General features: G+C 35.9%; 2 protein-coding genes across 2 annotated transcripts; both read right to left on the bottom strand.

Moving 5' to 3' along the window:
• LOC120219208 lies at positions 1 to 3,269 on the bottom strand. Its single transcript, XM_039216060.1, has 8 exons — positions 3,118 to 3,269; positions 2,953 to 3,026; positions 2,817 to 2,860; positions 2,604 to 2,698; positions 743 to 851; positions 596 to 609; positions 284 to 385; positions 1 to 170 (listed from the first exon to the last, which is right to left on the bottom strand). Exons 1-8 carry the CDS (start codon positions 3,175 to 3,177, stop codon positions 30 to 32), a joined length of 639 nt encoding a protein of 212 aa, XP_039071991.1. The 5' UTR covers positions 3,178 to 3,269; the 3' UTR covers positions 1 to 29.
• Positions 3,270 to 4,360: 1,091 nt separating this feature from the next.
• LOC120219395 (membrane-associated 30 kDa protein, chloroplastic-like) lies at positions 4,361 to 24,364 on the bottom strand. The gene is made up of 11 exons (XM_039216213.1): positions 24,114 to 24,364; positions 23,058 to 23,179; positions 22,838 to 22,948; positions 22,488 to 22,552; positions 22,323 to 22,404; positions 20,988 to 21,062; positions 20,050 to 20,120; positions 19,875 to 19,957; positions 5,790 to 5,854; positions 5,147 to 5,221; positions 4,361 to 4,529 (listed from the first exon to the last, which is right to left on the bottom strand). The coding sequence occupies exons 1-11, from the start codon at positions 24,250 to 24,252 to the stop codon at positions 4,410 to 4,412; spliced, it is 1,008 nt and encodes a 335-aa protein (XP_039072144.1). The 5' UTR covers positions 24,253 to 24,364; the 3' UTR covers positions 4,361 to 4,409.
• Positions 24,365 to 24,492: the final 128 nt, after the last annotated feature.

The raw sequence follows: 24,492 nt of genomic DNA, 5'->3' as shown, positions 1-24,492 counted from the left end.
TGAGCAAGGAGAAAGTAAGATGAGTTAACCTATGAATCTTCAGATTCAGATTCTTCTTCTAATTCCAGCACTGCATTAAACCCGAAATCCTTCCCCGGAGTAAATGAAACTTTGAGCTCTTCTGCTGTCTGGCTTGTGGTAACCTTCTTGTCTCTCACATTCAAATTTTCCTATTTCAGACGAGGAGCAAGAGTTAATTCCAGATCTACACGAGAGGTAAACTAAAAAAGTCGAAATATAACTTTGAATACATACTACTTTGTAATCATATTTATTAACTTGCATCTTTTACATAATCAGCTATAGTGGAGGTAAGTATTTCTTGCACGACAAACTTTGTAACACGGTCTTCACCAAGAGCTTGTAACAGGACTTCTTTTGGAACCTGCCAAATTTATCCAATGAGTCCTTCTGTACAATGCAGAAGCAAACTTAATAGGAACCAATTGGTTCATGCAGCCACTTTAGGCTGGGTTCAAATCCGAACAGTTGGGATCCATCCCTTCTCCAAGTCGATGCCCGCGTTGTAGCCAAAAACAAAAAATCTATGTAGTAGGTTCACAAGTTGATATGAGAATGGTGCTCTTGAAATTACCTTTGTTGTTTTTCCTGCATTGGCGCCAAATAAAAAGAACAAAGTCAGAATTAGAGTTTGGCTTTGGAATTGCATAGATGAGCAAATTCATGAACAAATCACCATGATTGAGAGCTTAATCTCTATATAACTGCATCAATGCATTACCTCCTTTCTCTCTACGAAATCCGGGAATCGGTGGCGCTTGACGAGCCAAATCCGTCAAAACCTTGTTAAATACCTTTTGTGTCTCGATCCCGGTAACATCCACTCGAAGCTGGCAGTAGAACACGACGAGAATTATTCCTAAAAACACTTAACATACACACATATGAACCACCAAAATAAACAACTTCTTTAAAATGTTGGATTGCTCGGTCAAGAAAATAAAGGCTTCAAAAAAGTTTATTTAAACATGGCTCCGGCAACTAATTTCACCATTCCACAAAGTAGGGTGTTAAAAAAAACCCGTAACATTTAATCATAACTGTTAACCGGCATAATCGTTACCTTTAACAGGTTAATTAACTGAACCGTTAATGTTAAACGGTTTCGATTAACTGAACCACTAAAAATGATAGTTAACGATTAAGGTTACGATTATGAATTTTGATAAACGGTCAACCGTTAATAAATTAAATTTATACTTATATTGGAAGATGTATGTGTTAAGTGCTACACTTTTTGGGAGATGTACATACTCACACCGGTGTAAGTATGTATTAAGTGCTATAATTTTTTATTTTATTCACATACATTGGTGTAAGTATGTGTTAAGTGCTATACTTTTTTATATGTATTTAAAACTTTCACGTTTTGTTATTTTAAAAAAATAATTGTAATACAATTAACCTGTAAACAAACTGTTAATAACAATTAATCGTTAACAGTTAACCGTTTCTTAAAAGTTAGGTTACGGTTAGAAAAATCTTGTTAACCTAACAATTAGACTAAGAGAAAATAACCTCATTGACCAAAAATGCCTTATAATATACGATTTTAACCAACTTTTTTTGGATTTGCCAAAATGACCAACTAAATCGCAATGCGATCGATAATTCGCAACGCGATCTCCGGTATCGCAAATCAGTTTCCAAATTCGCAATGCGAACTTGGACTATCGCAATGCGAACTTGGACTATCGCAATGCGAATATGTAAATCGCAATGCGATAGTCGACTATCGCAATGCAAACTTGGACTATCGCAATGCGAACTTCGACTATCGCATTGCGATAGTCCAAGTTCGCATTGCGATAGTCGAAATTCGCATTGTGATAGTCGACTATCGCATTGCGATAGTCCAAGTTCGCATTGCGATAGTCCAAGTTCGCATTGCGACTGGTGGTATTGCATTTGTTTTTTAAGAATTTTTTCTAAAAAGATAGTATTCGCGCGGACGTGTCGAAGACACGTATTACCACGACCACGATCACGACTACGACCACGACTATCGCAATGCGAACTTGGACTATCGCAATGCGATAGTCGACTATCGCAATACGAATTTCGACTATCGCAATGCGAACTTGGACTATCGCAATGCGAATATGTAAATCGCAATACGATAGTCGAAGTTCGCATTGCGATACATATTAGCATTGCGATAGTCCAAGTTCGCATTGCGATAGTCCAAGTTCGCATTGCGATAGTCCAAGTTCACAATGCGATAGTCAAAGTTCGCGTTGCGAATCTAGAAACTGATTTGCGATACTGGAGATCGCGTTGCGAATTATCGATCGCATTGCGATTTAGTTGGTCTTTTTGGCAAATCCAAAAAAAATTTGTTAAAATCGTATATTATAAGGCATTTTTGGTCACTGAGTTATTTTCTCTTAGACTAAATGATTCGGTTAACTGTCTATGAACAGCTCTACCACAAAGAACATTTTGGTGCAAAAGCATGCTCATGTTAAAGTATACGAATCAAATGTATTTACATTAAAATACAAAATATACGAATCAAATGTATTTACATTAACATACAAAATATGATTTCAATGACAAAAGGTTGATGTTTAGGACTACACCTGTATCTTGTTTTCGTCTCTAGACTCGACCACGATCGTAGCATCTTTCAAGGCTATCAATTTGCTATCTGTATCTGAAATAGATGCCTCCAAACCTACAACATTAAAATTGGATACCAATGTGCAACACCAAATCATTTAAATTATCCACTCAATTACACTGGCAAAATTTGGGGGAAATGATATGGAAATTAAATAAAATATGAAATTCACCAGAAGCAAGTGCAGATATCGGCTTCCTCGTATAACTAACAACTCTAAATTCCAATATCACAATAAACAAATTAGCCAAAAAAACTATATAAAAAAATATCAACAAAAAGAGATAGAAAGTAAAAATGGGACTCACTTGTGACTAAGAATTTGCTGGTTGTAACGTAACTTTATTCTTCTGTTGAAGCAGCAGCAGCTACTGAAAGAGACCTACTTCCATTGAGGGAAAAAACAGAAAAATCAATGAAGTTAACCAAAAACTGAATTAATTAGAGAGAAATTATGGGGTTTCCCAACTTACTCTATGATTCTGAAAATGCTGGAAATTTAAAGAAATTGCTGCAACGCTCGCACACGCCATTTCTTCTGTTAAAGGATTTCTTTTAAAAAATAAAATAAAATTTACGTTGAAGAGAACAGAGACGGAAGATAATATGGATAACGCTGTGAGAAAAACGATGTCGTTTTCCGGAGTCTGTCTGGCGGGAAGAGAAAAGTGCAGCGTTTTAGGCTGAGCACTGAGATAATAAGCGCAGCTTCATTCGTTAGTTTTGATACGAAATTAAAAATTAGCAGCTTTAGATTATATATTTAAATATAAGATAGTTTCTTTAGTATTTATGTTGAGTTTTATAATTATTTAACTCCTTGAAATTTCTATCAAATATATAGTATTTTATATATTTGAATTTATAAGAATTAGGTTTATATTTGATTTTAATATCTATAATATTATTTATATATTCAAATTAAAATTTACAAATAATTTATGTTAATTATTTAAAAATATTTAAGATTTATATTTTATATTATAATAACATTAAAAATCATTTAAATTAACTTATTGAAAATATATTATTTAATAATTTCAAAAATAAACACGTAAAATTATGTGCACGAACGCAACTTTCACAAATGTAAAGATTCTTTTGAGCTAATAAAAGTACTTCTCATTAGTAAGATTTACGACAATATAAAAATATTTTTTAATTTCATGAGAATTGTTTTTATGATATCAATTATGATTTAAAGTAAAACCATTTTAATAATTTTTAAATTAAACTGAAACTCGATCAATAAATAACACTTATACAATTAAAGAGTTCGTTATTAATAATATAGCTAAAAGTATGCATATATGTATATTAAATATAAGTTTAAATATCAAAAGTCTCTATACGGAATCAAAATCTAGCCGAATCATATCATAATTTTATGATATTACTTTTTTTATACTATTTTTATTTAAGAATATTGACATTACCACTAACTCTCCTCCAATACTTTAAAGTGAAAAGTTGAGAAAATATTTTACGAAAAATCAGGATAAACTATTTTATAAAAAAATACAAAAAAAGGAAAATGAATTACATTGAGAAAAATTAATTAGGAATATCGAACACTGAAAAATATTTTACAATTATCAAACATTGAAAACTGAGCAAAACATTTTTCGAAAAACGAATTACGACTATCAAGCACACCCTAAATGTGTCCATAAACCAAACTGTGGCTCGATCCTTAAAATATTTCATATCAAACCTAAATTGAGCCCAACCTCGTTCAGAGTTCTCGGTATGCAGATTAGAAACCTTACAACTCCTTTGCCCTTTGCCTCAATTCATTAAGCTCCGTCTCAATCTCAGCATCCCGATATGGAAACGGCTTGTTTGTGGACGCAGAAACAGTTTTTCCAGGTGGAAGCTCTCCTTTCTGTTGGTCGGAGGAAGGAGAAAAACCAAATGGTTGAAATTCAAGATTAGTATAAATAATTTTCCGTTGACCAAATTATTTTCCATGAAATAAACGCTGAAAAATGTAATAGCATTGCTAGTGGAAAACAGTCAAAATGCTGAGATGAACTAAAACTTGACAATACAAGCTATAGATAGATCCGAAGTAGCAAAAGAATTTATATGCTTTGTCAAACTTCAACTCATTCACTTAGATTTAAGGAAGCCTACATCAACATGCAGACAGGTTTTCATTAAATTCAAAACTGCTGTCCATGTAATTAATTGCTTGAACCAAATTAAACTTACAATGATTAAATTACTCAATTCCCAAATACAGAGTCAAACATGCACTATTGACTATAATTCAAGTGCCTAGAATAGATAGTCTAGCCCTCAAATTTGATTCTTATTCTTGGCTTTTGGTCAGTCAATTCTTAATCTGATTCCTGACCCGATAACCAGACGGCTAAACATATTGTTAATGCAATTTGAAAGAATAATCCAATCTAATCTTAAATAGTCTAGGGGAAGTATATATATAACAGGGAAACCTACCTAATCAATCCTTTTACACAAAACAAGAATGAGAGATACCTGTGAGCTACCAGATAGTTCCTTTTTCAAGTTTGCAAGATCATCGTCAACTGATGTGCTCTCAAGTAACGCAAACTGCATATTTAAGTAACAGGTTTCGCTATGAATCAAAAGAAGAATTTTGTAAACAGGAATTATCAAATATATAAGCTAATATATATATAATCACAGCAAAAGGGTCCTACATGCATGAACTGCGGTACAATGAAATCTTGTATTCTTATCATGAAATTTCAGATGGTAAGACAATCCAGAATATGAAAAGCAACTTCTCCGTTAAACTAAATGCATTTCTGATAATCTTTTGAGTTCACAGAAAGTGTGCTTATCCCCTACTAACATGATCTACTTTACTTGCAGGAAAACCTTTTCCATATTTCATATCCTTGGATAAACTCACAGAAAATATTTCAGAAAGTAAGCTTTGATTTCAAAATGATTCGAGTCAGTATAACCAGGCAAAAGTTAAGTTGGCATTCCAGGGTTATGCCAACAAAAACCCATTAACACTGTTAAAATCGGGCCTATGATGGTCACCACCAACAATTGATGCAAATGATCAGATAGCAACAATGGAAATTTGGCCATGGAAAGTTTAAATTGGATTTAAATATTGCAAAAATAAAAGCAGGGTAGTCAATACCTTCCCGTCAAGATCATCGGTGGTTAACTGCCCAAGAGCTTCAGCTTCGGACTCCATTGCCAAAACTGCCAGTGAAAAAGAAGAAGCAGGAAAGGGACTTAAGATCAAATCTACTTATAGAATGACTACCAACCACAAGAAATGTAAGATACTATTAATCTGGACTGATTGAAAAATGCATTTAGCGATGAGAGATCACCAATATGACCATCTTAGTTTAATAAGGAAAACGATGTCTGCCCATGAAAAATTCAACAATGAGATCTAAAATAATTTCATACCTACCAATATGAGAGAGAGAAAAGGCGAATAGCAAGTTATTTTCCGATGAGATTTGGACGGTGTTTGTGGATAATCTTAGTCGGAGAGTTTCACGACGTGCGTTAAGGGAAATGTTCTTAGTTCATGGTCCTGTTCAGAGAGTCTTTATCCCCAAAGAAACAAGAAATCCAAAATACAGATTCTTCACTTTTGTTTTTGTGCAGTTTGGGAATGAGATTGGTTTGAAAAGGGCAATAGATAATCTAAATGGTTCAGTCATAGATGGGAGAAGGATTACGGTTGGAACTGCAAGATACAAGGAATCCCGTTCATGGAAAGAGCGTAATAATAGTTCTTTCAAGAAGACTTCATGTCCGATTACTGCTGAAACATCTAACTCAAAAGAGTCAGATGGTATTAATAGAAGTTTGAGGGATGGCAGAACATATAAAGATGCTCTGATGTCGAACAGGATGTCGAGAAGTGTTTTGGGATTAAAGGAATTTTCAGCTGAAGGTCATCACAGAGGGAAAGACAAGAAAAACTTATTGGAAGTGCACATTCCATCTAAAAGCTCGAGCTGGGTTAAAAGATCATTGACGGGGATTATCAAGCATTCATTTGAGCTAGAATTAGTTCAAGAGGCTCTAGTCAATGAAGGTTATGAAGTCCAGATTGCTAGATGGGGATATGTCTGGAACTCTTGTGTGATAATTTTTAATTCATCTGATGAAATGTCGGAGGCATGGATGAAGAAAGAAAGATGATTTTTTTTATAGGAATATTAGGCCTCATTAAAAAACCCCCTTCATGATTAATGGAACTCTGAAAAAATTCCTTAATCAACGGAAGAAGAAAAAGAGTGCCTTGGATTTTATTAATAATAAACTTAATACAATAGATTACAAAAAACCTAGAACTCCTTGAAGGAGATCGACAACCTAAATAGTTACAACCTTAAAAACAACATAAATATCAACCAATTCCAGCCTTAGCTAGAGCGTCTGCCTCTAGATTAGCTGTCCTATTAACCCATCTAATAACACCTTCACACAGTCTAAGTTTTTCAATAATATCTTTAACAATGTAAGCATAAACAATAGGATATGAAACAAAATCCCTAACCCAGTCAATTGCCTCCCTGCAGTCACTTTAAATGATCAACCGATCCTTGAATCTGTGTCGTATAGTGTGAAAGAAAGATAAACCCTTAAGGATAGATTTCAATTCCATCAAAGTAGGAGGACCAGGTCCTGCGGATTCCTTGTAAGTGTCTATGATTGTCCCGTTATCATCTCTCAAAACACCACCTATCCCACTTCTCTTCCAATCAGTAGTAGTAGCAGTATCGACATTTAATTTGATGAAGCCCTTTGGGGGAGGGGACCAATTAATCACAGTTGCAATCGGTTTGGAGTTAGGAGAACAAGAATCCCAAGGAAGGATCTGAAATAAGCAAATCCTTAGAGATCGAAACCTGTTTGTACTTAGCTAAGTACCATGAAGCTAGCCTGAACCTAGCTAAAAAGAAGAGTTCTGCTTGATCTACCTTCCCTCCTTCAAATACAATATAATTTTTGAATTTCCAAATTGTCCATAGGACAACCCCTGGAATAAATGACCATATGGTCGAATTAATCCTCAAATCAACCCATGCTAGGAGAAATATTTTTGCATCAACATGAAAGACAGATTGAATGTTCCAAAATCTAATAAATTTATTCCAAATGCTCCAAAGCACTGAACAAGTAAAAAATAAATGGGAGGGCGTCTCATCAAACTGCTTGCAAAAAGGACACAACAAGTCATCTATACCCAGCATACCTCTTTTAACAAGAGCTGACTTCACTGCCAGCTTCTGTAGAATAACTTGCCATACAAATGTCTCCACTCTTGGAGGCAATAATCCACTCCAAACAACATTCTTCCAGAAATTAATCTCTGATGAACTTGAGGTCCCTGAATAACACTGACTAACACAAGATTTCACAGTAAATACCCCATCTCCAGTGCCTTTCCAGACCAGTACGTCAGATGAATCAACCGAAAGGGAAATATTTGAAATAATTGTCATCAAATTAGACCACTGCTCATATTCCCAATCATTCAATTCCCTTCTTAAATGTATATCCCAAAACCAGTTGCCTGAGCTAAAATCACCAAACTCAGATAATTTTCCAGTTTTGTTTAAGGAAATGGAAAACAATCTCGGAAAAATGATCTTTAATGGTTGATCCATTGCCCAAACATCTTGCCAAAATCGAATGCTACCCCCATCGCCAACTTGAAAAGAATAGTTGCTTCTAATTTTACAGCCAGTAGGGTCTATTTTGTAATGATTGTTCACCACGGATCTCCAAATCCATGAAAATTTGGGTGTAACCTTATTGTCAAATAGCAATAAAGACGAGTCTAAATTGTATTTAGAACAAATCAATTTCCTCCATTCCACATTTCTTTCATTAGCAAACCTCCAATACCATTTTTCTAATAAAGCTTTGTTTATCTTGTCGATGTTTGGAACCCCCAATCCACCTTCGAATTTCGGTTTGCACACATTGGGCCAACCCACCCAATGAATCTTGTTTTGACCACTTCCTCCGCCCCATAAGAAGTTGGACATGATAGAATTAATTGACTTGTACACCGAAGCCGGAACTTTAAACAATGACAAATAGTATGTAGGAAGCGAGCATAAGACTGAATTAATTAAAACTAACCTCCCTGCAATAGAAAGAGAGGATGCCTTCCAACCTGCCAACTTCTTGTTGAAACTATGAACCACTGGATCCCATAGGGCAGAAGAATTTCTTTGTGCTCCCAGAGGTAGTCCTAAGTATTCTGAAGGAATGCTACCAACAGTACAATCCACAGACTGTGCCCAATCTCTTATTTCCTCTTCATTCATATTCACCCCAAATAGTTTTGACTTCTTTAAGTTCAACTGGAGGCCAAATATAACTTCGAAGACTCGAAGTACTCTCTTTACGTTCATAACCTGCTTCTTAGATGCACCACAGAATATTATTAGGTCATCAGCAAATTGAAGGAGGGATAATTTGAAAGTTCCCTTCTCCCTGCTAATAACCATACCCGAAAATAACCCTTCTGAAACAGCCCTACGAATCATGAGATTAAGGAGTTCCCCTACTATGTTAAATAACATAGGAGACAAAGAGCAACCTTGACGAATTCCCTTTGCCATTGGGAATTCCTCTGAAGGAACCCCATTAACCAAAACTGATATAGAAGTTGTTGTGACGCATTTCGAGATCCAGCTAATCCATGTAGAACCAAAGCCCATTTTTCTCATTACTCTGAAAAGAATAGGCCAGTCAACTGTGTCATATGTCTTTTTAAAATCCACTTTAAAAACACAACCCTTTAAACCTTTCTTCCTCCAAAAATCAATTCCTTCTTTAGCAATTAAAGAGCAGTCCAAAATTTGTCGACCTGGGATGAAAGCAAATTGAGAAGGACTGATAATGTCTGAAATGCAGCTCCTTAACCTCCTTGATAGGCACTTAGACAAAATCTTATATAGCCCACCTACTAAACTTATAGGTCTATAATCATCAAGGCCACCTGCATTAGAAATCTTTGGAATAAGAGTAATGAATGTATGGTTTACACCATGTTCCCAATCTTTTCCCAAATAGAAATTACGAAAGAATATCATAATATCTTCCTTTAAAACATGCCAGAACCTCTTGAAAAATCCCAAATTTAAACCATCCGGCCCTGGGGCTTTTGTTATTGTCTCAAGACTTCTAGGTTTCCAAAATCTATCTTCAGAAAATTCTCTGTAACAACTGACTCTGATCGAGTGTAATTTTGTTAAAATCCAGCTTTATGTCATCAATTTCCAGAGTTGAACGCTCATTGTAAATTTTGAAGAAGTAATCCCTAACTGCTGCCTTTATTGCAATCGGATCCTGAATCATAATTCCCCCAAAATTCAGTACATTCAATGCATTTTGCTTCTTTCTAACTGTAGTACAAGTATGAAAGTATCTTGTATTGCGGTCCCCATCTTTAATCCATTTTGATCTAGAATACTGGAAACCGATCTGCTCCTGAATTTTAAGTAGTTTCCACAATTCTGCTCTGTTAGAGTTCAAATCTGCTATTAATTCTCTGTCTGAAACACCATGCTGCTGCTGTTGGACAGCCTCTAACTTTTGAATTTTCTCTTCTAAATCAGAAATCAAAGCTTTTGGATACTGATCTCTTCTCCCAACCCAGTTCTTGATTGCACCTTTGGCATTCTTCAAAATATTAAAAACACCCGCTTTCCATTGATTTTTCTTACTGTTTTGAACAGATGACTTAATCAAGTCCTCAAAACCTTCCTCATCCATCAAGTAATTGAATAATTTGAAAGGTTTTTTACCCCAATCTACACACCCCTATTCTCAAGAGTTATAGCATTGTGATCTGACACAGACCATGGAAGAATGGACTGAACTATATCCGGGAATGCAGCCAAAAACTGACTATCAACAAGAAAACGATCCAGTCTTACAAAGGTTGGATTATCTTGTTTATTAGTCCAAGAAAATCTGCCTCCAATCATAGGTAAATCAATAAGACCAGATTGTAGGATAAACTGACTGAAAAGATTCATAGAATTTCTGTTCTGTCCCTGTCAATCTTCTCTTCTTCATACAAGTAAGCATTGAAGTCCCCTCCTACACAAACCGGACAATTCTGACCTCTTAAATAAAGACTTAGTTCTTCAAAAAAACTTGTCTTCTCCTCCTCCACTGAAGGACCATAAACATTGATGAAGCCACAACTGAAATTATTGGCTCGAAATTTACCCGTTATGGCTATAAATCTCCTGCTTACATGCTGATTTTCCAATTCAAAAATATTATCATCCCAACAACACAATAAACCCCCTGAGGATCCGATCGAACTAGATTCAATAACACCTCTGAGTTTGTTTAACCCACTCCTAAAAAATGACGTTTTAATCTTCTCTGTCTTTGTTTCTTGCAGCCATAGAAAATAAGGATAAATCTTAGAACATAAATTCTGTACAGACCTCTGTGTTTGTTTTTTACCCAAACCACTAACATTCCATGAGCAAATGATTAATTTTGTATTCATCATTGAAAATAAATGTCGATCTCCTTTAATGACCCCAATCAAACTAATCACCTCCTCCAAGATCACCTTGAATGATACCTATCGATACTCTCTCTAGGCTTATGATTTTTTCTAGAAAGGCTTATTTTCCTTCCTTGAAAGACACCCCCAAAAGCTTACTAACCTCCCATGTAGCTAAAGCTTCTTCCAAAAGATTTGAAAATGCTGGAGAGGAGGCTGTATCAATGCTCACATGATCTAGTGCTTCCCTTATCAAAATTCTTTTGGCTCTTCTGATCAGCAAACCAGATTTGAAATTGGAGCATTCTCCTTCTGAAAAACATCCTTCAATCTCCCTATCCTCAATTTCGTTCAATGAGGCTCCAACAATAACAGAATCTTGTTTCTCATTTGAAGTCAAGACAGCATTAGAACAAATCTGTAGAGAAGTATTAAGATCCACCTGTTCCCCTCCCTGACTAACTATGATTTCCTCAGAATCTGGCATGAACTTCAGAATATTCCCGTACCAGTGTATCCTGTTCCTCGATCTCTTATAGACCCTTTTAAAACTACACATACTTCTAGTTTCTTGCAGGTCTGACTGAGTTGTAGACAACCTCTTGGAACGATTTAGATTTCTGCGCCTAACGTTATTACCGAAAGAAATAGAACTGGATTTAACCAGCCTTAATTCTGCTTCAATACCTTCTTTTCCAATACCAGCAGACTGTTCTCCATTTTGGCAAGTCTCCATCACTTTGATTATTCTGCTGTCATTTTCTAGAGAATTATGTTTCTGAACCATTTCCCCAAACTGGTTAATTTGGATTGCTGGTCCAGAAGGAATAACCTTAAAGTCTCGTAGCTCAGGCTGCCCAAAATCCTCAGATTGAGCCAGCGATCCATCAACCGAAAATTTGAATTTCTAATACCTAAACCGGCAAACTCCCCCACATTTATACTCCCAATGTTATGACTTTCTGACAGCCCACAATTAGAGACTTTTCTAAGGGAGGAAAGTCTTGGAGGCTGTTTTTCCTTACATGCTCTTTCATATCCTGAAAATGCTCCCTTATCGAACCAATTGTCAGCTCTCAGCCGATTTTCTATTGCTGCACGTGCTGCAACTTTCTGTCTTTCCGAAAGTAGGCTGTCTTCTTCATCAACAGACTGCAACTCTTCAAAAAAACCTCCATCGGAACCTTCCACCGGAACATCACTGAAAAATGAACTTGAAAACTCGCTTGCCGATCCAATCTTTATACTAACTTTAAAGGATCTTCCATGTGAGGCAATCGTGGTAGCTTCCGGAACAACGAAAGGGCTTGTCACCCTCAATAAAAATCTTGCCAATGTGAGGTCTTCTCTATATCTTGTAGCATCGTGTATGTCAATTAGTGTTCCCCATCTTCCTACTACCTTCTCGAAAAAAGATACATTCCAGCAAAACAAAGGAACCATAAATAATTCTACCAGACAGAAGGCCATTAGGACACCCTCATCTTTCAATAATAGTTCTAGTCGGTCGAACCATAGATTCATAAGCTCCTTCCTATTCATCCAAATATCCATCATCTCCTCAGTTGAGTTAAACACTATGACACAAGAGTTCCATACATGGCCCGAACGAGCAATTTGGATATCAATACCATCTTTAGCTAGAGCCTTCTTAATCAACTCAATCTGTAATGATTGTTTAACGATCCCTGTTAAGGACCTTTTAACCCAACTTGAACTTTCCGATGGAATATACATTTGTAAAATGTTTTTCTTAGCTATCTCCCTGTGAAAAACATCTGAAAACATATCCTTATTCCCCATAGCACTTCTATTTGACAGCAAAGCATCTTTGTAAGTTCTGGCATCCCTGATACTTCTGTTAGAGTTATCCACCTCGTTGGACTTTGAAGTATCTGTAGAATCCTGACTGGAAACCTTCTTTGAGAACATGTTCATCCCCACTACCCTTGATCGAGATACCTTATATCTTGCAGGACTCACTGAAATCAACATCCCATCTCTATCAATATACCATTTAAGGCTTCAACAGCCTTTTTCAAACCAATCTCACTCTTAAAATGAACAAAAGCAAAAGTGGAGAATTTGTATTTTGGATTTCTTGTTTCTTTAGTAATAAACACTCTAAAAATTGGACCATGGACTAGGAAAATTTCTCTTAAAGAACGACGAGAAACCCTCCTACTAAGGTTGTCGATGAACACCGTCCAAACCTCATCGGAAACTAACTTTTCTTTCAACTTCTCTCTCTCTACGTTTTTCTCTTCACTCATTGTGGCTCAAAGACAGTCTATATTTATTTCTAGTGTTTAGCTCATTCTAGATATGGTTTGAAGTATTTGGAATGTGGATTCTTTACGTTAGAGTAGTGTTAAAGAAAGATGATTTTGATCTATGGTTCGATCGTTTGGAGCCATTACTGAATGAAGAAGGTGTTCCAATGGCTTTTTGCCTGGTTGAGTTATTTGGGTTACCTCTTTTATGTTGGAATGATTCTTTTCTGGAAAGTATAGCAGGGAGATGGGGAAGGCTGGAAAGTATAGCAGGGAGATGGGGAAGGGTGGTAGATATTCATGATGCCACTAAACACAGGGAAGATCTTACAAAGGCGAGATTTATAATTAGGGTGGTTAGCCCTTTTGATGTTCCAGAGCAGATTACTATTGGATCTTATGGAAGATCCTTCAAAGTCAGCATTAAGATTGGCTCGGCGAATGAGCATTCCAATCTATTTTCCAGCAACTTTTCGATGAGGGACAGTTTGGAGCGTTTATGTCCGAGAAGGAAGAAGACAGGGAGTGGTCAGAAAATGAGGAAGATTCAGCAAGATCTGCAGAAGAAAATTGTCAGAGGGTTGACAGTTGGATTGAACTGGGCGCTGCTCTCGGGTTTGATGGAGCTGTTGGGGTAGATCAGTTTCAAAGATTTGACAAAGTTGGGAAATGCATTAAAAAGAGAGATGTCAGAATTGCAGAAAGGTGGGAGTATCAAAATAGGTGAGTTTGCAGGTTTAGGGTTTAGAAATTCAAAAATTTCGGCTGCAAAATCTCAAGCCCAATCAGAGGATGATGGGTTTTCCGGACCAAATGTATCAAAGATAATTCCTGCTGGTCCAGTAATTAAAATTGATATGTTTGGGAAAATGATTCAGGATCAGAATTTGGTTGAGTCAGGAAATTACAGTAAAGAAGAAGAGGGGAAGAGGACAGTTTCAGAGAATGTTGAACAGGCTGGTTTAGGAGTTCAGGATTCACAGTTAATGTTGCTAGAGCCAAGTATTAATATTTCTGGAAGTAAATCAAGGGGTACTTTTTTATATAGGTCTAATAGATCGTTAAGTATTAAAAGTGTACCTTTAGAGAAAAGAAAAATGAGAAGCTATAAAAGGGTTTACAAAAGGTCTAGGGACAGAAAATACTGGCATGGGAGTGTCTTGGAATTTATGTCTAACAAAGAGGATGACTTATCCGTCAGGGAAGGGAAAGATTTGAATTCTAGAGCTATTGAACAGGTTAGCTTGTCAGCAGTTTTAGAGTTTCATGGTTGTGACGATCTTACTGCTGGAAGAAGTTCGGGTGATAAGAGTATGGAAAGGGAGGTTGAAGGATTGCTTTCAGAGGGAGGAAGACCAAGTTCCAATTCTGGATTTTCTAATAGAAGAGCTAGAAGACTTTTGTTAAGGGAAGCTCTAGAAAGAGTGAGCATTTCAACAACTTCCTCTTCAGCCTTTTCAGATTTAGTGGAAGAAGCACTAGCTACTTGGGAAATAAGTAAGTTGTTGGGGATTTCTTTTAAGCAAGGACAACAGGCCTTTTTTAATAAGATCATTAGCTTGGAGAAAGATTTGAGAATGGCCAATCAGGGGGATCTTGATGGGGGTTTAGATGGATGATTTATTTATGATGAAGTTAAAGTTATCCATTGTTACATGGAATGTTAGAGGCTTGGGTAGAAAAGAGAAGCAAAGGGTTGTTCAGAGGCTAGTTTCTAAATACTATCTTCATTTTCTTTGGCTGCAGGATACAAAATTGGAGAAGATTCAGAGATCTTTTCTTAGAAGAAACGGGTTAAATAATTTACAAGGGATTATTGAGTCTCCATCGGTTGGTTCATCAGGTGGATTATTGAGTTGATGGGATGATAACATTTTTGAGCTGGAAAATCAATTCTTAAACATAAGATTTATAGCTATATCAGGGAGGTTTCGCGCCAATAATTTCAGATGTAGATTCATTTATATGTATGGTCCTTCTGTTGAGGAGGAGAAAGGAAGCTTTTTTGAAGAGTTAAGCATGTTCATAAGAGGTAACAGTGAACCTATTTGTATAGGAGGGGACTTTAATGTTTTCCTTCATGAAGAAGAGAAGATCGGTAGAGCTCAGAACAGGAATTCAATGAGGATTTTCAGCCAATTTCTTCTACATGCAGGTTTAATTGATTTGCCCTTGAATGGAGATAGGTTTACTTGGTGTAACAACCAAGATTCTCCGACTTATGTTAGACTTGACAGATTTTTGATTGATAGCCAATTCATGGCTGCTTTTCTAGATTTAGTTCAATCATTACTGCCAAGGTCTGTGTCAGACCATAATGCAGTAATAATTGAAAATGGAGGTGTTAATTGGGGGAAAAACCTTTTAAACTGTTTAATTATCTGATGGATGAAGTCGGATTCGAAGATTTGGTTAGCTCTTCAATTCAAGAATGTAAGAAATATCAGAGGAATACTGGAATTTATAGTATGCTGGAAAAAAACCAAATCAACCATAAAAAATTGGGCAGGGAAGAGAGAAAAATTTCCAGGAGCTTTGATTTCAGAATTAGAATTGAAGATTCAAAAGTTAGAAGTGGATGTTCAACAGTTGCAAGATGGTTCCAATGGTGAGAAAGCAATTGAGTTGAAGGAGTTGAGAACAGAATTATGGAGGCTGTATAAGATAGAGGAGCAGATTTGGTTCCAGAATTTAAGATCAAAGTGGGTTGAAGATGGGGACAAAAATACCAGATTCTTTCATACTTGTGCTTCAGTTAGGAGGAAGAGAAATGCTTTGAATGCTCTTTATCAGGGGAAATGTTATTCAATATCCGAATGTTACCAAGGCCACTGTCAGAGATTACTTTTTTAAGGCTTTTAATGATCAGTCAACCTTAGAAGTGGAAGATATTGGGCTGGATTTTTCCAGTATTTCATTGGAACAGAATTTGAGTTTGGAGAAGGAATTTACAGAGGAGGAGATATGAGATACTTTAAAGTCTTGTAATAGCAATAAAGCTCCGTGGCCAGATGGTTTAAATTTTGGACTTTTTCAAAAAAAATTGGCATGTACTTAAGGGAGAGATTATGAAGTTTTTTCACAACTTCTACTTGGGGAAAGATTGGGAACATGGCATAAATCATACCTTTATTACTCTCATTCCAAAGGGCTCAAACATTGATGACCTAGATGACTATAGACCTATTAGCTTAGTTGGTGGATTATATAAGATCCTCTCTAAGTGTCTTTCGAGGAGGTTAAGGAGTTGTATTTCAGACATAATTAGTCCTACACAATTTGTTTTCTTCCCAGGTCGACAAATTTTGGATTGTTCTCTAATTGCTAATGAAGGAGTTGATTTTTGGAGGAAAAATTGACTTAAGGGTTGTGTTTTCAAGGCTGATTTCAAGAAAGCATATGATTCGGTTGATTGGGATACTTTATTTCTAGTAATGGAGAAAATGGGATTTGGTCCCAGGTGGAGAGGTTGGATCAGAAAATGTGTAACCACAACTTCAGTTTCGGTTTTAGTTAATGGAGTGCCTTCTGAAGAATTCCCAATGGCCAAGGGACTAAGACAGGGATGTTCTTTATCCCCTTTGTTGTTTACTTTTATAGGCGAACTTCTCAACTTACTGATTCTAAAGGCTGTTACACAGGGACTGTTTTCTGGACTGGTTATTGGCAGGGAAGAGGGTTCTTTCAATTTATCTCATCTACAGTTTGCGGATGATCTCATTGTCTTTTGCGGTGCTTCGAAAATGCAGATTCTAAACGTCAAGAGGGTGTTTCGTGTGTTTCAAGTGATTTCTGGTTTACAGCTAAACATGAAGAAAAGCAAATTGTTTGGTGTTAATTTGAATGAAAAGGAAGTTCAGGAGTGGGCAAACACTATCGGATGTCCAGTAGGCAGATTTCCTTCTAATTATCTAGGGCTTCCTTTGGGGGCTACTAGGAATTCTGCAGCTCTTTGGAATCCAGTGGTTAATAATAATTTCTCCAACAAATTAGCTGGGTGGAAAGCTTCTTCTCTTTCATTAGCAGGAAGATTGGTATTGATTAAGTCGGTTCTATGTTCGCTTCCAACCTGGCGTTGGGGGCAGCCTACTACCCTACCTCCTCCTTACCCCATTATATATGGGAATATGGTCAGCTTAAAATTATGTTCGCTTCCAACATATTACCTATCATTGTTTAAGATACCATCTTCGGTTCTTAAAAACCTCAACTCTATTATGTCCAATTTCTTATGGGGAGGGGAAAATGGAAAAAATAAGATTCATTGGGTTAGTTGGCATAATGTGTGCAAATCAAAGATTGAGGGCGGTCTAGGTGTTCTGAATCTTAATTTGATGAATAGAGCACTTTTAGAAAAATGGTCTTGGATGTTTGCCAATGAAAGGGAGACTGTTTGGAGGGAGTTTATTTTTTCTAAATACAAACTGGATTCATCTTTGTTAATGCTGGACAATAAGATCATATATAAAGTATCTTGGATTTGGAGATCTGTGGTAATGAATAACTTCAAAGAGGACACTGTTGGCTCCAAGTTTAGAAGTATATATACTTTCCTAGTTGGAGATGGCAATTTTATTCGGTTCTGGTAGGACATTTGGGCTTTGGATTATCCTCTTTTGCTCATTTTTCCTAGACTGTTTTCTATGTCTACAAACAAGATGGGCAAATTATTCGAATTTGGGGAGTATAGCTCTTCAGGCTGGATTTGGGATGTGCAGTTTCGAAGGAACTTAAATGACTGGGAATTAGAGCAGTGGTCTAATTTGATGGTTGTTATTTCGACTTTTTCTCTATCTATGGAAACTTCTGATGGGATGATTTGGAAAGGTACTGGGGATGGGGTGTACACTGTAAAATCTGGTGATAATCTCTGTTCATCAGATTCTTTGGGATCAGAAGAGGTCCATTTTTGGAAGAGGATTATTTGGAGGGGTCAACTACCGCAAAGAGTGGAGTCATTTATGTGACAGGTTGTTCTAGGGAAGCTGGTTGCTAAGAAAAAACTTGTTAAAAGAGGAATTCAAGGAATTGAAGATGTGTTATGTCATCTTTGCAAGATGGAGGATGAGTCTCCCTCTCATTTGTTTTTCTCTTGTTCGGTGGTGTGGTCTATTTGGAACAAATTTATGAATTTTTGGAGGATTAAGTCTGCCTTTCATGCTAATGCTAAAAGTTTTCTTCTAGCTTGGGATGCTTTGAAGACTAACTCACCGATATGGTCTTTTATTCCAGGGGTCGTTCTTTGGACAACTTGGAAAATTAGGAATCTTATTGTGTTTGAAGGGGGAAGTTAGATATGGCAGAATATTTCTTCTTAGCAAGGTTTAGGCTTTCTTCTTGGTTCCTAGCAAAGAATAAAGAGGTTTCTATTCCTAAGGACTCTCTTATTTCAGATCCTTCTTTAGGGGACTCTTGTTCTCTCCATTCTAATCAGATTGTATCTATATTTCCTTGGTCTCCTCCTCCTAAGGGTTTTGTAAAAGTTAATGTAGATGCTACTACTACAACAACGGATTGGAAGAAAAGCGGGTTAGGAGGAGTTTTAAAGGATTCCTCAAGTTTTACCTTAGGCTCTTTCAAGGAATCTGCTGGTCCGGGGCCTCCGACCTTTATGGAGTTAAAAGCTATTCAAAATGGGTTGTTGTTCTATGCTTGTTTTCGAGAGCGGATCAAGGACCGTTTGATTATTGAAAGTGACAACAAGGTGGCAGAGGATTGGGTTAAGGAGGTTGAATTATGTCCAGATGTTTATGCTTTTATTATTAAAGACATTGTTCATAGACTTAAAGTATTAAAAGGTGTTGTTAGATGGGTAAATAGGACAACCAATTTCGAGGCTGATGCCTTAGCTAAAGAAGGAATAGGCTGAATTAGTGTTGTTGTTTATGGTTGTTTAGGATTATTTTTTGTTTCTCTGTTTCTGTTTGGGGTGTTTTCTAGGTTGTATCTTATGTAATTTCTTATGTTGAATAAATTCCTAACGCACTCTTTTCCTCCTTCCGTTGATTAAGGAGCTTCCCTACAAGCTCCATTAATGAAGAAGGGGGTTTTTAATGAGGCCTGAAATTCTTATAAAAAAAAAGGAGAGATCACCAATCATCAGGTGCCATCCTCGCATCCCTTGGCAACAAAGACATTTTTTTTAACTCACGAAGCTTCTTCACAATGCACCTAAGCTTGAATTGGAGATATTCTGTCAGTGTAGTAGAAGAAACTACCCAATAATTTTATTGGATAATATTTTATATTTATGAATTAATATATGTTCCGTTAGAAATATATAGCACAAATTACACTAGAAGCTTATCAAAAGGCTGAAAAAGATTTATTAGGAGCACTTTCTCTCGTGTCAAAATCATAATCTTGCTAACTGGAAGCATGAATAAATAGGATATAGACTTACAACAAACAAGCTTCCAACCTATGATTAACTCACCTTTCTCTTCCATCTTCTCAAAAGCTGATAAAGCACTACTAGTGTTGACATTTCCCACCATCTCATTTACTTTTGTAGCAGTTCTGAAGCAATGCCAAAGTGATCATGACCAGAAAGTCCCATATGATGAAACACAGAGAAAAAGGAAGGTAGCAATTGGAATAACGGAAACTACCTAGCAGACTGAGCCCGAGCTTTTAAAGTGTCTTTCTTTGACTTCGCCTCTTGTATCTTGCTTTCCAAAAGCTACACAAAATGGAATTCAGTGAATGCGACCTCAACAAATCCATCAATGTGTACATTGTACATACTAACAAGAAAATATGACACAAATAATTTTCTTATTAAATCTAATATTTATTTGTTTATTAAGTGTTTCATCAGTTTTTTCTTTTACTTTACATCAAAACCATCTGCCAGGAATGTCATTACTGAACAATAATTTATATCAGTTGTAATTCCAAGGCTAAAATTTTGCGTCTGTCTAAGAATTTAAATGCTAGGCTTCCAAGTTCATTTATTTCCATGTTTTACTCGAGTCACCCAAAATTTCTCTAAGCTGTTGTGAGTAGACCCTCAATCAATGCAAAATGCTGGCATATGGATTTTGTAAACAGGATTTACTCCTAAACTCGGGGAGCTAATAAAAAACTAATCCTAGTTATAACTTATAAAAACAGAGAAAATCTCCTTTACCTCTTTCAAAGATGAGAAAATCCCACAATATCCCATAAAGTTTCATTGATTATTCCTCTTTAATTTGAGTGGATTTCATTAGCATAACTTTTATAAGTTGAGACAAAGTACTAAGCCTCTCATTGGTAGAAGGCTACTTTCAGAAATAACATATTGTCATTAATTCAGAAGTTTTTGGGCCTTATGTGCTTTGACAATCCTTCTTTGGTTTATCATTCTAAAGACTGTAGATTTTCTTTTCTATCACTTTCAAATCACTCCTACTGTTCATCATAGATTCATACCATATATTTAAACACATATCATTTCAGACCTAAGGCAATGTATAACATATTCCTAATAAAAATCCCAACCAAATTATCTAAATGAAAAATATTCCAATGGAATTAATAGTAGTAAAGATAGAAAGTGACATACCCGTGTGTTAGAGACAAGATTATCAACTACACTTTTCTGTTGATCAAGTTGAGCTTTGAATGAATTAGCATTATCCTGCAACAAAAAGGAAAAAAAGGTTTCATCAATTATTCAATTAGAAAAGAGTTATCCACTTTAAGAACTACGAATAAATGTTACAGATTGGGGGGGGGGACAGATTTTAATCCCTAAAAAAATTCCCTGTATCAGTTACACGGTAAGTCATTCATTCAGATTAGTATGAAACTGGTGTTCGCATAACTTTGTGTTCAGAGATACAAACGAAATCGAGACAAGACATTGAAGAACCAAGAACAATTCAAAAATATCAAATCTCAAATTTCAATTCGAAATGCAAAGCTAACTGGAATTGAAATGGCAAAATACTTATATCTACCAAACTTAAAATGAATGCAAAATACCAGACTTAACCCTGCCTAATATATCCTACAACTTGAAATTAAAGTTACACCAAGAAAAATATGACAAAGCAATTGAAACTGTCAAAATGCCTTGAATTCTTTTATTAACCATTTTTTAGGACTCATCTTCTTATTTCTCTATTCTTATTCTTTCCCCATAAAGTTCAAAATCCTTTAGTAACCCTCTACTTTTCTATTGAGCAAAGATGCTAGAACCATAAAGCTCCAGCCCAACATTATAAATCTGATATTGTGTTCTTTGTTGCAAGCCCAAAGCAAAGCTTCTCGAACATTGGAACAGTAAACTCTAATTTGACATTCTCAAAGCCTTTTAAGACACAAAAGAGTTTAGGGTTATGTTACTCCAATTATTAATTTTTTCTTTCACTGTCCAAATTTGACGCCCATGTTGGACAAATTATCCAAGATGGTACTTCCATATGACCTCCAAGGTCCATATAAATGCATGGAAAAGCTTTTTAAAAAATTGAACATACTTGTCTCAAATACATATTACCATCTGACACACTGAAGTACAAGTAAATAAGCTTAGAGAAAACTTTGACAACTTTTACATCAAATTCTAAGTGGCATATCATCTTAATGAACTATAAATACCTATGGATTTTTGTTTACTTATTCCGAGGAGAAAGAAATTGAAGATCTGGAATGATTTTATAAAGAATGCTCAGAAGTCAATTTTCTAGCAAGATGACATCTTACAGCAAAAGATTTACGCCTCTTGAGGGCTTCACGCGCAAGATCTTCTTCTCCTTTCTGAAGAGCCAACTGTGCTTTACGGTACCTATATGAAACCAGCATTTAGTGAGGACATTTGAACACCAGCATATTCTACAGACTAAAGAAACAAAGAATGCTCAGAAGTCAATTTTCTAGCAAGATGACATCTTACAGCAAAAGATTTACGCCTCTTGAGGGCTTCACGCGCAAGATCTTCTTCTCCTTTCTGAAGAGCCAACTGTGCTTTACGGTACCTATATGAAACCAGCATTTAGTGAGGACATTTGAACACCAGCATATTCTACAGACTAAAGAAACAGACTACTTAATCAATTACCAATCTTCAGAAGCCTGTTGTGCAGCTTTGTACTTATTTTCCAACCGCTTTTGAGATGCTAATACCTTCAAATGAGAAAAGGATAGCATGTGTGTGTACTTAAAGTGGGATGAAAGTCACATTGAAAGGTATAACAAAAAATGCATGAGAACATAAAATCTAAGCCAATCTAGGTATTTGCGGTTGAGTGCATAACCACATATGCAATGGAATTATAATAAAATAAACTAAGACTATCAAAAGCAACTAGGAAGGTGAGAAAAAGCAAATTAAGAAAACATAAAGAAAGGAGGCAAAAGACAAGTCAAGAAACACAAGAAACTTGAAAAATAAAAAATTATGAGGCTTACTTGTGCTGTGGCTTGTCTCATCTTCACCAAGTCATCATTCATTTCAATAACAGCTTGATCTAAGATTTTCTCAGGATCTTCAAAAGAACTTATGAGTGCATTTGCATATGACTGCCATTATTGGTGAAATGAGTGAAGTTATTAAGATAACTCGCCTAAAGTTGGAATCAAAAGCCAGAGTATCATTATATGAGTGTATAAATGATTCCTTAAATCTGACCTTAACAACTCTAGCAAACCGATCAAAAAGGTTCATGCGCGTACCAAGAGCACCATTGCCTTGTCTATGACAATGAGATCTTCCTGGAAGGGTCCTTATGCTTGAAAGTTTTAGGGCAGCCACTGTTTAGAAAGAAACAAGAAAAATCTACTTCAGTTCTATTTAGACGGTTTAGATGATATTAGACAATCCTTTAAATTTGGTATTGCTGTGTTAGGATGAGAAAATGTCCTATTTCATGGGAGTGCCACTCTTTCATATTACTCTCCAACATCCACCTAGAATGCAAATAATCTAGTTTAACAACAGAAAAACGGGATGAAAATCAAACTACAGAATCAATAAAGCGTATTGAAAGACAACGGTCCAAATGACATGCAATTGAAGCCACAAGGATTTTAACAAATAAATGCCTTTAAGTGAACATTGTTTCGCCATTTAAAAAAAGCTTTAGAGCTTTATCTGAAACATTAGCAAATGACCCAAATAAACCAAACAAAGAAAAATGTCATCGCCCATACAACCAGCTAAGCTTGAAAAAAGTTTTAAGTGTACCATTTGAGTTAGGCAAACTTGTCAATCTACTTACAAAATGGCATTCCTTGGCAACCCTCTTTCTCACTACTCAAGCTACCAAAGAACAAAGCTCTAGATATATAAATACACACACAAACACACATACGGTATTATCCCATCATAGTACATAAAATTTAGTTCCAAAATTTCAACATTGATCTACTGGTTGTAACATGGGAAATGAGAAAAAGAGTCAAGTCAAAAGCAACAGACACTGAATTAATAAGACAGAAAAAAATATCAATTAAAATTGAACGGAAGAAAAAGCCAAATGAAGGGTAACTCCGCCGCTAAAGCAGGAAGAAATGAGTAGCTTTTTCCCCGAAACAACAATTATCCATCAAAATTGAAAGTAACAACAACAAAAAAGGCAAAGAAAGGATATATCTCCTCCATTAAAGAAGGAAGAAGTGAACAGCTTCTTAACCAAACGACAGCTACCCATTAAAATTGAAATTAAAAAAGCCAAAGGAAAGATACCTCCGCCATTAAAGAAAGTAGAAGTGAGTGGCTTATTATCTAAACACAAGCTTCTACTAGTCCCGGAGCTCGAAGCAGCAGCAGCAGTGGGTTTCAAAGGGAGGGTCAATCCTGTAGTTATGTGAGATTTGACAGCCATTTTAGGATTAGCAATATGAAGGAAAATTGAGAGGTGTCCCTTATGCTTTGAGCCTGGATGCAAAGAAAGACTATTATCACACACTCTCTCGGATAATATTTTTCTTTTTTCTTTTTCTTTTTTAAAATATAACTATTTACTCGCATTAGTATTTTTATTAAATGGCTATATATTTATTTATTTTTAATGAAAGCCGTTTGATTTATTGAATGGAAAAATATTATAAAACAGTAAACTGAA

The sequence above is a fragment of the Hibiscus syriacus genome, unplaced genomic scaffold (genome assembly GCF_006381635.1).
Source record: "Hibiscus syriacus cultivar Baekdansim isolate YM2019G1 unplaced genomic scaffold, ASM638163v2 tig00110206_pilon, whole genome shotgun sequence".
Classification (NCBI taxonomy): Eukaryota; Viridiplantae; Streptophyta; class Magnoliopsida; order Malvales; family Malvaceae; genus Hibiscus; species Hibiscus syriacus.
This window is presented reverse-complemented; position numbering and strand designations above follow the sequence as displayed.

Coding starts and splice junctions, on each gene's coding strand:
- LOC120219208 (XM_039216060.1), bottom strand. CDS start 3,177: ATGGCGTGTGCGAGCGTTGCAGCAATTTCTTTAAATTTCCAGCATTTT. Junction 3,027..3,117: donor AGCATTTTCAGAATCATAGA/GTAAGTTGGGAA, acceptor CAATGGAAGTAG/GTCTCTTTCAGTAGCTGCTG. Junction 852..2,603: donor GAGACGAAAACAAGATACAG/GTGTAGTCCTAA, acceptor TTCTACTGCCAG/CTTCGAGTGGATGTTACCGG.
- LOC120219395 (XM_039216213.1), bottom strand. CDS start 24,252: ATGGCTGTCAAATCTCACATAACTACAGGATTGACCCTCCCTTTGAAA. Junction 23,180..24,113: donor TACTTTCTTTAATGGCGGAG/GTATCTTTCCTT, acceptor CTTTCTAAACAG/TGGCTGCCCTAAAACTTTCA. Junction 5,855..19,874: donor TGAGAAGATGGAAGAGAAAG/GTGAGTTAATCA, acceptor TTTCACTGGCAG/TTTTGGCAATGGAGTCCGAA.